The sequence below is a fragment of the Sprattus sprattus genome (genome assembly GCF_963457725.1).
Source record: "Sprattus sprattus genome assembly, chromosome: 2".
Lineage (NCBI taxonomy): Eukaryota > Metazoa > Chordata > Actinopteri > Clupeiformes > Clupeidae > Sprattus > Sprattus sprattus.
In genome coordinates, this window is record NC_137921.1 from 11500151 (window position 1) to 11512876 (window position 12726).

The following is a 12726-nucleotide window of genomic DNA, read 5'->3' on the forward strand; positions in this document are numbered from 1 at the left end:
AAGCTTATTTGTCGACGTGCTGATCTGTGCGCATATTTGTGACCAGTTTCGTTTGAGTGTGTGGTATGTGTGAGAGTGTGTTTGAGTGACAGAGAACAGAGCAAGAGAGGGAGACAGGATGGAAGAGTGAGAGAGAGAAAGAGAGAGAGAGAGAGAGAGAGAGCATTAGCTCCAGAGTTCCTCTCTGGGAGCGATGCCATGTTAATCCTCTGTTTGGCTCATCATTCTAGCTTTCTCTCTCTCTCTCTCTCTCTCATTCTCTCGCTCTTTCTCTCTCTCTCTGAACAGCTTACTCTGTCCTTCTCTGTAGTTCTCTTCCTCTCCCTCTACGTATCTTTACCACACCCATACACCTGAAAGTACAGACAGTCTTTCTCTGTACTGTACAGACATCATAATCTTCATTTCCCCTTTTTGATAATCCTGTTTCATTCCACTAACTCTCGTGTCTTTCCAATGTGCTTCCCTAGACCTGAACTTTGCTGGTCATCCTTAAGGGGGTGATTCAGCACTAAAAGTGATATATTTGTGTCACTGGCAGAGTAACATAGGCCTGGCTCAGAGCTGAAAGGCTCCCAACAGGGTTTGCTGGTGTAAGATTCCAGGGCTCTACTGGTAACATAGCAACCTATCCACTGGCCTCATCGGGTTCTCGAACTTTTACCGACATCTCCTGTCATGTCAGACACAGACACAGGCCATGCAGATTACATCAGGCATGCTGCATTGGGCTGATTTCATTTGCATTTGCCACTGAGCTAAATCAGCGCAGAAGACAGGGGGAGAAAGAGGAAGAGAGATGAACGGTTCTGGAGAAGCATAGAGGTGGCATCACGTGGTGTCTGATTACCATCTCCACATACATTATGCGGCATCATGTACCGGTAGATGGGTACATTTGCTGCTCTCCTCCTAGTCTGCCCATGAGTAATGGACAGAAGGCATTTCAAGAATTAAGATAGGGACGGCACTTCCTGGATGTGAATCACTGTCATGTCATGTTTGTGTGCGAGTTTGCCAGAAAGGTGAAAAAAGCCACTTGTCTGTTTTACATTCATACATTTCAAGAAAAACCTCTCAGCTGGCAACACCCATCACTAATATTGGCGCATGGAAAAACAACATATCCGATTGGCGTAATTGAGGAGATTTTTCATAGTGGAATTTTTATAACATGACAGTGACAGTGAGGATACAGACAGTCGAGGACAAATGATCACCACAGGTAACAGTTTCCATGGAAACGAGGTCTTTAAATAGTATCAAAAGATATTCTAGCTCCGTGTATAGGTTGTTCAGCATAATAAGTTACGAGCTATACCTACAAAGACTTTTTTTTTAATTTCCACTGTCAGTTTTTAAGTGGTAGTTTAAGTAGCAGTATAATTTGCTTTTAAGGTTGTTGCTGAGCTCATACAAGAGTACTCCTCAGATAACTACTTCCCCTGGCATTTATAGTTGTGGAAGCCTGGAGTAATTTATGGTGCAGGGCATAGTGCATAGTATATTTACCCTACCTATTTATATTGGGGGGGGGTACTTGTTGGGGGATAGGCTAGTAATCTTAGCTGTGGTGGTTGAAGTCTTTGTTGGGAGTGTATGGGCTTGTTCAGCTGTTAAAACTGTACTGTGTAAGCAGGACTCCGTAGCAGCCTTCTCTGATAGCTTAGCCGCCACTGCTACTGCCTGTGGTAAATGGATAGCATGATGTGTCTTGTCAACGCTGTGTTGCTCTGACCGGGGCAACTTGCTTTGTAAGTGATATGAAGGAGGGTTACCCTACAGGAGAGCCAAGTGCTAAAAGCAACAGGAGTCTGGGAGGTAGTCCAGCCGACAAGCTGTACTCACACTGGGATTAACCCGGCCACTGGAATTAGCTCACCAGCAGAACACATGACCAAGCAACCTTTAGCAAGATCTGCAGCTACTCAACAAAAAAAAGAGTGGATATTAAATCCCATCTAGTTTTTTTACAGGGGTCTTTTTTGTGTGCTATTGAAAGTACAGCTTATTTTGTCACCTTCACTCTCTGCAATTTTTACACTTCCACCTGACAGGCCTTACAGGGCTGTGAAAATGTCTCCTTTTGAGATCGTTTTTTTTTCTTGTCGTCATCGTTCCATTGACATTTATCCCTGCTCATGTGTGTTTGACCCGTGACTCCCTTCTGACCTTGCTAACAGTTCCTTGTTCCTCTTCCCCTTCAGGGCACATAATTTCCCCCTGCGCCTGTTCATTCTCCCCCTTGCCCTCCTCTTATCACATGCTCTATCTGACAGTCTGGCCGACCCTCTGTGTCTGTGGTTCAGCACAAGTGCCTCTGTTGCCCCCGATGTCCCCAGGCAAAGAAAACCCTGACAGGGGAACAGAAGGCACAAACCTTGGCCCTGTACATTTCCAACAGACAATTCTATCTCTCATCTTTAAAAACAATGAAGGGATAGACTGCTGTACAGGTTAATGAAAGGGCCTAAGACGTGATCGTTGGAAGCCAAGTCTCTGTGATTTACACGCCACCTCTGCCTTGTAATTAATGAGCGCCTTTGATAAGCTCCTTACCTCACTCGTGTTAACCCCTGAATACAGGCGGAAATCTCCTTCAGAGAAGGCGCGTGTGCGTTACTGTGTTTTGCTAATGGAAAAAAAATCTGCTCGTGAGGGATTACGGCCGCGTGGCCACTTGGATATACATGCTGGACAGTTCACAAAGGATTCAAGCTGGAAGTTCAGCACTTACAGACAGTTATAATGTCATGTTTTCAGCAGTCAATCTGAACAACGCAAATGTGTCGCTGTCACTCTTCAAAGCATGAATTATGCAATGTGAGCGTAACGCCTTGTGTATTGTATGCATTCTTCCAAAGCGCAGGCTGGTGTGGGCCACAGAAGATGCCAAAAATGATACACCACACAGTGGGAAGAACAACAAGGCATTTCATGGTGCAGAGGAGGCTTTCTGTCGGTCATTGTATCACGAGTTTGTTCAATTCCTCTCTCTCCCACGGTTACTGTGCACATCTACAGAGATACTTTTCTCCCCCCCCCCCCCCCCACCTCTTGCTCTCACTGCAGTCGACTGTTAGAACCCCTGCTGAATAGCTAAAGAGACAAGAGGCTAAGATTTCACCTCTGCAGCACAGGAAAAAAAAAAACCCTGAGTAACAGGATTCTAATTCATGCTAGCTCAGCCAGGGGAACCCAAACACAACAAAAGCACAATACAGCCCCAAACACTTCCCTCCTCATGTACTGCGACTGTACAAAAAAAAAATGAAAGGAAGCTATTCAAGTTTGCCTTCAACTGCCTTTCAGTGTATCCGCAGTGGAGCTCCTATTCAAAGCCCTTTAAAACTTTGATCATTCTGTCTGGATAGAAATAGACGTAAGACGGGAACAGGCTCTTACCTGGAGTTCACACCAGGCCACTTCCACCCAGGTCTCCGTGTCCAAGCCTTTGTAGACAGTTTTGAAGGCCCCTCGGCCGAGCTCAATGTCAAATTTCAGGAAACGTCCGCTAGGCGAGGTGGCCACGGCCTTCATCTCAGCCTCCTCTTCTTGCTCCTCGCGCTCCTTGGCCCGTGGTGTGGAGGCCGTGGAGGATGCTCCCCCAGTCTTGTCTGGGTCCTGGCACGCCCCGTCAGGAGCACCCTCCTCGCCAAGGGCTGCATGGGCACTGGCAGGAAGCTGCTGCAGGGGAGCGTCACCGGGCGTGAACACAGAGTCTGAGGTGCACAGCTGCAGATGGGGGGCACTTTGCGGGGTGTCTGGGGCTGAGGTAGCCGCGGCGGTGGCCTCCTCCGGCTCGTCTTCCTCCTCGCAGATCTCGACACTCTTGCGGAAGAAGCGCTTGTTCTCACGCCTCAGCCGGCTGCTCTGCTGGTGGTGGTGGTGGTGGTGGTGGGGGTGCTGGTGGTGGGTGGTTGGGGAGGAGGGCGTGGAGAAAGAAAGGGAGCGCGTGCTTCGGGGCACCTTCTGCCCGTCTGCCCCAGTGTCTCCTCCATCCTCTCCTCCTCCTCCTGCAGCTCTTCCTCCCGCTCTCCTCTCCTGCGTCTGGGAGGAGGGAAAGTCGGAGGGGGTGCTTCGCGTCCGCGCTCTCTCCCGGGCTGCTGCCATCGCACGGCCCCCCTCCTCCGCCTCCTCCTCCCCCCTCCCTCCATCAGGTTTCTCCGAGGAGTCCTCGGTAGCCGTGGGCTCTCCGGGGTCAGTAGCCATGGGAGATAAGCTTTCCCGCTCCTCCTGGGCCGTCGCCTCCCCCTCCCCCTCCTCCGCCACCCCTCGGGCTCTCTGTCAGTCCCCGTCTCTCTCCCTCAGTGGTCACCCTCTCGCCCACCACGGAGTGCTGACCGTACTTCCTTCCAGCGCTGCAAATTGCCCGTAACCCCCGGTCGTCTACCGAGAGGGCCTATGCTCCTCTTTCTCCTCTCCTCCGTCTTGGTTTCTCTCTCTCTCTCTCTCTCTTTCCTGCTCAAGGTTCACAACAGCATTGGTGGGTATATGCAAAAAGTTGGGTAGACCACCACCTCCCTTTCAATATTTGTTTTGTCTACTTCTCAGTCCTTACTTTCCTTCTCTCCATCTCCTTCATGCAGGTTCTTCCTCACAAGCAAACCTTGCCTGGGCACACCTGGTCACTCAACACAGAGAGAGGTCTGGCCAACACGTACGAGTGACACTCCTTCCTTCAAGGTAGCAGTGAAGGGATCATCAGATAGACCCTTGAGGAAAAAAAAGAGGGAGAGAAAAACAGAATATGAACATTCATCATCAGGTGACAAAAGGGATTCAGGTGAGGGAAAACAATGGAAGAATTATTTTTGAATGAATGTGCAGGTGAGAGCCAGGTCTCTTTGTTGTATTCTAAATCTCGAGTTACGGCCTTTGGCCTTTCATGAAAATACTGTTCATCTAAGAACAAGTGCCCCTCAAAGACATATGTTCTCTGTCAAATCCAATTACATACATTCTGTCAAAACCTGTAAGGCAAATAGATATTAGAACCTGACCCCATCCTCAACAATTAGACAGAAAGGGAGCATTTTATTAAGATCTGGGAAAACACAGTAGCAATGACAAAGCAAGTGGCCATTGTTCTTTGAAGCATATGTTGTTTTGTATATGCCATCCGTTGGACACTACGTCAGCCAAGCACAGATATTTTATGTAATACTTCGAATGGACAGAGTGGTACCTGCTTCCTAGCTGGCACGGCCAGTGTGCAATTCTCCCCACAATAGCACTTCACCTCGCCCCCGTCAGTGAATTAACACTCTAAGTTGATTAGTTCATCCAAATTCAGGTCGGAGGGCGAGCACATGCTGCTGTAATGCCCATAAAAGTCTAAAGTCCTACGAGAGCACTCAACTTTAGAAGGAAAGCAACCATAACATCCGCTAATTAGCCATCAGTAGCATAATCTTTGTTATGGCTCTTTCAACCCAAAAGCCTTTAATTAGCTTTATCAGTGGTGGGTTTAAAAAAATAATTACTAAAAAAAAATATATTTACTTGTGTTGTAACAGGACTATTAGTCCACACCACATGAGAGGTTTGGAATGCCTGATCACAATGATTAAATATGCATGATGCATTATGGGGCTTCTCGTTCTGAATGATTCATAAGCTGCGAGAGACGTGCTGCAAAATTGAATGGAGGTGAACGGCACAGATCAGCACGGAGTAGAGAGTAATCATATTAATCCTGGTCAGCAGTTTTCCTGGTTATATGCCACTCAGGAACAATTGCCAATGTAATGCTGCATCATTATGGCTGCTCCTAAGTCCATACTTACAGGGAACACAATCCTATTCCTCCTCCGTGACCAGGTCTCTGGCATGGAGATCCCTATCTGTTTTCTCTTTCAGTCACACTCTCTCACACACTCACACACTCACACACAGACACAGACACAGACACAGCAACAGACACACACACACACACACACACACACACACACACACACACACACACACACACACACACACACACACAGAACAATCAGTAACTGATAGTGGCTTGAATGTTATTTTACTTTCTCTCTCACTCTCTGCTCAGCTGACATCTTTATCTCGCGCTCTTTCATCACTGTCAAGCTGTCCTCAGTGCCAGCCCATATCCGTCAGCCTTGGGTGGTCCAGTGTGATGCTGACCATTGCTCAGCTGTACTGAACCTTCCCAGATCTAGACAATAGTTATAGCCAACTATTATATAAGAGCCTTCTAATGCAACATATAGACAGACGCGCATTCAATGTACTGCCTGGTTAGGTTTTAATGAGTCACTCTCTGTCAACCGAGTAAGAGAATCTCATTTTGACAGTTGAAGTCCCCTGACCACTACATGAAAATGCCCACATGCTATTTTAAGGGCTTGGACACTACAGCCAAGGGAACTTTACTAACAACTGTGTTTCCAAGGAATTTGGCAGGCTTAGTCTGTAGACTGTGTTGTTATATAAGATGACCATATTACGTTACACAGCAGCTAGTTTTACTACTCACTCATAGCACTCAAACATGGACTGTGCCTGTCAATCGATACTGAGTGACAGTATTCATTTGCGCTTCGCTGTCAATGCTATTCAGACGGCAATGCTGCAGGGGAAGCATGTGTGACACAGCGAATGCATGAACTTATTTTAACGGAAGTGAATGTCATTTTCTTACAGTGCAAAAGAATGAAGTCAGGAATGTTGGTCATAGTCATCTCTCACTCTCTCTGATTATCTAATCTTTTTTTTTTTATTAAAAAACAAAGCCACAGCAGCATTTAAGTAAGTTGAAATAGGCTGTGTCCACCCAAAAATGATACAGATAGGATGTCTCCCCCTTCTGCCAGGAAAATGAGGAGAGGAGGAGATGGACAGGTTCAAGGTGCTCAGATAGTGAGAGAAAAAAATGGAGGGATAATCAGATAGAAAGAAGGAACGAGGCAGAAAGTAGAGGTGTATACCAGTTCAGTTACATTCCTTCAGACACTCCAAATGCATCATACATACAAGTATCCCTTACACCTATTCAAATAATTCTTCCAGTGCATGCAATGTCAACTAGTTAACTTTAAACTTGACACGGGTAGCACTGTAAGACATGCTCTGAATACCTCCTACAGATTCTCTCCATGCTAATGTAGAGCCTCTGAACAGCTCAGACAAGCAAATATCCTGACCTGAGAGTCTCACACCACAACAAACTGTACATTGTTAAAGTGACAGTAACACAGCTCTTGCCAAACCAACCATTATTTCACACTAATTTCTTTAAATCAAACCTTTTGCACAACACACAACTTAGCCCGTTGTTTCTTTATTTAAGGTGTTTATTTAGTTGCTCAGAATTATCTAACCGGTGAACTAATATGCAAAGTATTTCAATTCTCAGCTGACATCTGTCCCTTGCAATTGGCAAATAAAGTTTGATTGGATTGTATTTGACAAGTGGAGACAGGGTAGGGCAGCCCTCAGAGGCATTAGGTGCAGGCAATTTTTGAAAGTTGAAATTGGCCACTCCTAGCATGGGGATACCAAGAGGTCCGAGGGGGACACTGAAACAGATTAGGAACCTGCCCTGAAGCGAGAAAGGTGGGGAACTATGGATGTGGAGGGACAAGGGGCAAAAACAACAACCGATAATGTGAGGGAAGTTCTCCTTTAAACATGAGCTTATTTGCCTCATGTCCTCAGGGCAAGGAGTTCCCATGAAAGCCACATACCGGACAGAGTTATCACAGTACATCAAACACATTCAGCCACGTCCATCCCTTTCTTTCGCTCTTTTCGCTCCACCCCCATACACACTCACACACACATAAACGAAAAAGAAATTAAATGATATTGTTTAGGAATGTTTCTTCTTTTTCGTGTAGATTTGGAGTGTGATGTTTTATATTTGTTCCTTCATGAGTAGGCCTACATGAGTATTCATGTCAACCTTAATTCTTCCTTTAACTCTTCTGCGCATGGTGAATTACAAACAAGCCATTTCTAAACCCAAAAAGTGGCACATTCATGGAAATACAAGGCGATGTATGCTGAGGACTGTCATCAGTGACAGGTAGAGGTACCCATCCAGGCGAGGTGAGGTGAGGCTCACCTCCTGTACTGAAAATGTGTGGGAATGCCTGCAGCTACCGATCAGTCTTTGCATTATCAATTAACTTTGAGATGCACAACGGGATTCACTCTGACATCTAAACATTTTTTTCTTATTTCCAAAGGTGTCATAACAGGTGTCATAACAGGTTAACTCAAACAAGTTACATCATGACCGTGGATACCACAGCTTTAACCTGAGTGTAACAGTGCTAGAGGATTTTCTAATCTGACACCATTAACCTGAGATCCATTTAACAACACCTATCCTAACTCAAACTCTAATTCTGTTTACATTTTAATCTTTTTTACATCTCTCACATACACATACACCTCTTCCTCTCTCACACAGCCATCGGGAAGCCCGCTCCCACAGAGTTATTAAACCCCAATAACAACAAACGTGGAACAACACAGAACCCTCCGCGCCTCTCCCACTTTTTTATCCCTCACTTCGCTGGCATACACACATTAATCCCCTGGGACTGAGTGGGCTCTGTAGATTTACTGGGGCAGACAAAGCGGTAGCCAGGGAACGTGTGTGGATGTGGATGTGTATGTGTGTGTGTGCATGCGTGTGTGTGTGTGTGTGTTTGTGTGTGTGTTTGTGCGCATGTGCGCATGTGCACATGTGTGTGTGTGTGTGTGTGTGTGTGTGTGTGTGTGTTTGTGCGCGCATGTGCACATGTGTGTGTGTGGGTGTGTGTGCTAGTGTCCAAACCCAAAGGAAGGGGGTGCAGGGTGCAGACAGAAGGGTTTTGGGGGAGAGTGAGACATGATGCAGCTCAAAAAAAAAAAACGTGTGCATAAAAAGGGGGGAGGGGGAAGGAGGGGACTGTGGGGTGGGGGGAGGGGGCAGGAGGGCACTGGGGGGAGGGGGCAGGAGGGGACTGGGGGGTGAGGAGAGGGGACATCGATGTTTCAGACAGAGAAAGAGAGAAAGAGGAGAGAGCACTGGGAGGGTGAGAGCCCAGGGAAGGGAGGGGGTGGTGTGGTCGGTGGAATGGGTGGGAAAAATGTGTGTGTGTGAAAGAGAACAAGAGAGATAAAGAGAGGAGGGGTGGCACACACAAAAAAGGGAGTTGGGGGGATTTTCCCCCTGATAAAAAAATGTGCCAGTGTTTGTGTGAATGAAAGCAGTGACTATAGCTAAATTTCTGCCCGAGCAAAAACAACTACAGTTTGGTCAGATAGGAATGAGAGAAGCAGACAGAAGAGCAGACAGATTCATAGACTGATAGTGAGGGACACATCAATGAAATAAAAAGTGACACGGGGCAGGAATACAAAGCCAGGGACCAGAACAAGGTAACCGACAAGCTACTCTGCATTAAAGCACGTCTGTTTACTTTTGAATTTGAGTTTGATTTCGATCAGAGTAGGGCAACTAGTCTATATCCTGACTCACATTTATATCACTAGATCCGTATTCACTGTACAAATAAAAAAAAGTACTAGATGACCCGTCACCTTTCGGACGTGCTGATAGGAGGCAAGCATGAATAAAGATAGTTAAAACTTTAGCTTTCTTGCGACTGAAATCTGGAAGTTTGTCCAGTCCTGCATGGACAGTGGGTTCTGGCTGGACCCTGGGAGAGGTGAAAGAGGGAGAGGTGCTCTCATAAGCTCGTTACAAGCTGCCTCATTACTCCCTTCAGATTAATCATGTGAGTAGAGACTCTGGCCCCGGAAAAGTTGGACAGACTGCTGCAGTCCTCAGCCTAGTTTCCTCAGACAGACCCCCCCCCCCCCCCCCCCCCCCCCCCACCACCACCACCACCACCACCACCATCACCATCACCACACACACACATCTTGGCCAAATCCTCTGCAGAAATCCAGTGCTCATTCAACTCTTGATACGTTTCCTTTTTTCAAAACCTGTGTGAGAGTCAAATGCCCTATAGAGCACATCCCATGACACCATCACAAGAGATTTCCTCTGGCTGCTGGAGGACTAGAATGAGCAAAAACCTTTGATGTTTGATTTATTCTCGGGAATCAGAAGTTGCCATCGCGATATTATAATCTGAGATACCTGACCGGACACAAGTTGTCCAATCCATCTAGCATAGGATGAGAAAATGCAAAAAACAACATAGCCAGAGAAAAGTACAATGACAAAGCCATATTAATCCCCAGGTAATCTCATCATATCCGACACAATGCCTGTATTTGTTGTACTTGTTGCTCTTCAGTATCCAAAGTTTGGATAACATCAAAGGGCCCGAGGGTATGACGCTAAGTGGACACAGGCATGGGAAGCATGCCCCCGACCTACTAGGATGGGCCGAGACCACAACACAAAATACACTTTTGTCCGATCTAGGTCATGCATGTGAAAGCGAGTGTCACTACAGCCACAGAAGGTGGGACACTGGGCTGTTCACTGAAACCATTCCAAACCACAAGAACAAGCAAGAGTTCTTGTGAGTTCAAATATGATTTAATGCTTGTGTTTTCTTCTGCATCATCAGCCAATGGCATCCCCCTTAACTGGCCCATGTAATCCAGGTGAGGCGCTTAAATGGCCAAAGCCTAACTGTGATGATGAATCTGGATTACAGATTTCTAAAGTGGCTTACTGCCTCTCCGGCATATCGCTATGAATGGGCTTTCAGTGTTTTATCCTAGAATGACAGACTGAGCGGCTCACCTTTGAATCTCAGGAGATCAGCAGAAGTGGCAGAGTGAAAACTGTTTGAATATGTAGGCTAGTTGTCTGCAATCATATACCATTTTCAATGTAGCCATCAGCACCAAAGCATATAACTGTGACTCATATTGTACATCATAGTAGTCTATTTAAAACAAATCCACTGTGTGGAAGAAATTAAAACTCTCAAGGAATGGCCTCTTCTGCAAGAGAAAAAAATTATTCAAGTTTTGTTCAGTTTAAGTATGGACTTACAGCTTAGATAAATAACTTTGATTTGATCATTAAATTGCATTTAAATAGCTACATTAATAATTAATCATATTTAATTAAGTAGCCTACTTGTTAAGAAAGTATCATGCTTTAATAGGGGATATAAGGGAATTAGCTTTAAAGCCATGAAGAGATTTCAACGTCTCGGTGAAGAGCCCCGAACTGGCCATTTACATGCATGTCCAACAAAGCCTTTCAATGTTGTTTACAAAAGAAACTATTCACAAATAGCGTAGTCTACAGCCGCACGTATTATATGATATAACAAATGTGACGTATCAAAATGAGTCAAATTTTATTCATATCTATAGCTTTAATTCATGTAACCTACAATATTTTTTTTTACGTAAACCGTTGTCAGCTGGTTGTAGTGACAGATAACCCTACAAGGCACTGCAGCATATGCTAGCTGGATTTCATGTGGAAGTAAGTTAGCTCTAAACCTAGAGTATGTTTAGACGACTGACACGAACTGACGATTGTCAGAAATTGTAATTCGGTGTATGTCTTACCAATGTGTCAAATAGAACAAACAAACCATGCGCTGCCTACACCACATGTAACACCAGAGTTGTTATATATTGCTGCCTGGCTAGCTACCTTCATGGCTAGCTCCCTACCGAAGCCCGACAATCATCTACAGCGAAAATAGCATCAAAATGTAATCAGCTTCCCTCCTTCTATAAATACACAAATCAATGGTGCTAACATACAATTGACCCACACATAAAACACATGCTTAAAGGTGTCAATCGGCGTCAATGTTATGATATGCGGGTTAACGATGAAAGAAGCTGTCATTGCCACTACTATAGCAGTTCGCGCTTCTATTTGGAGACCAACAGCACGAGCGTATTGACCACAATAAAGAGGACCACAATATCTAACTCGGACAAAACACAAACATTGGAGGCCAGTTAGAGCCATTTTGTCAAACACGTTTAAAGTATAGCTTACCCATTTGCGACATCCTGTGTTGTCCGCTGAGAGAATGTATTCCGTTGTCGCGGTATTACCAGGCGAAAACACATATATCGTCTCTCAACGATGTTTATTGGATTGCATTCTCTACATTATTTAAAATGTACAATTTCTTTATTCTAAGTTAAGGAACTACGTCTTTCTTATGCACACGTTGGCAGGTGGGCTACTCCTTTACCGTTCGATGTACAGCTTTCTTGATTTGACCGCGTCGTTAAATCCTAGCCAGCAAATCCCCAGTTAACGTCGAATCACAGTCTGATTTGATAAAGTCGTGCCCCGTGCATATACTACAATAGTTTTTTAGTCGCATTCTCTCATGAAGAAGATTCACCGCAGACACAATCATTTCCTACGCTATATTTGTACATAATTTACAAAACAATGACCGTCTGCATACGGGGAAGCAATGATGTTGCTGGGTGCACTTGCTCTCCTCTTCGTTTCTCCCTCTGCAATAGACAGTCGTTTTCGGGCTCAGCCTGGTGCGCGCTACCGCCGCTCTCGACCACGGCAAGTCGCGCACCCGAGCCTATTTTTATTCACGTTGATGTGTTGTTTTTTTTTAAATTTCATAGCAGATTTTCTCTTTCGGTTTAGTAAATCCACCTAAATAACTCTGCAAGAAACCCCTATTCTAGTCCCCATGTCTAGAAACCAATTTGAACAAACTACCCCACTTCTCTTCGTCCTGAACGTCATTGTCATATTGATTTCAATGTTACAGC

The 12726-nt window shown here is 45.4% G+C and overlaps 1 protein-coding gene across 2 annotated transcripts in view; it reads right to left on the bottom strand.

Moving 5' to 3' along the window:
- Positions 1-12437, bottom strand: part of wnk3 (WNK lysine deficient protein kinase 3) — a 46099-nt gene extending 33662 nt beyond the window's left edge. For both annotated transcript variants that reach the window (XM_080832194.1, XM_080832193.1), the window contains exons 1-2: positions 11975-12437; positions 3406-4715 (exon numbers count right to left, since the gene is read on the bottom strand). In XM_080832194.1, coding sequence (XP_080688320.1) covers positions 3406-4212 — 807 coding nt within the window. In that variant the 5' untranslated portion in view covers positions 4213-4715; positions 11975-12437. The remainder of the gene's footprint in view (positions 1-3405; positions 4716-11974) is intronic.
- Positions 12438-12726: the final 289 nt, after the last annotated feature.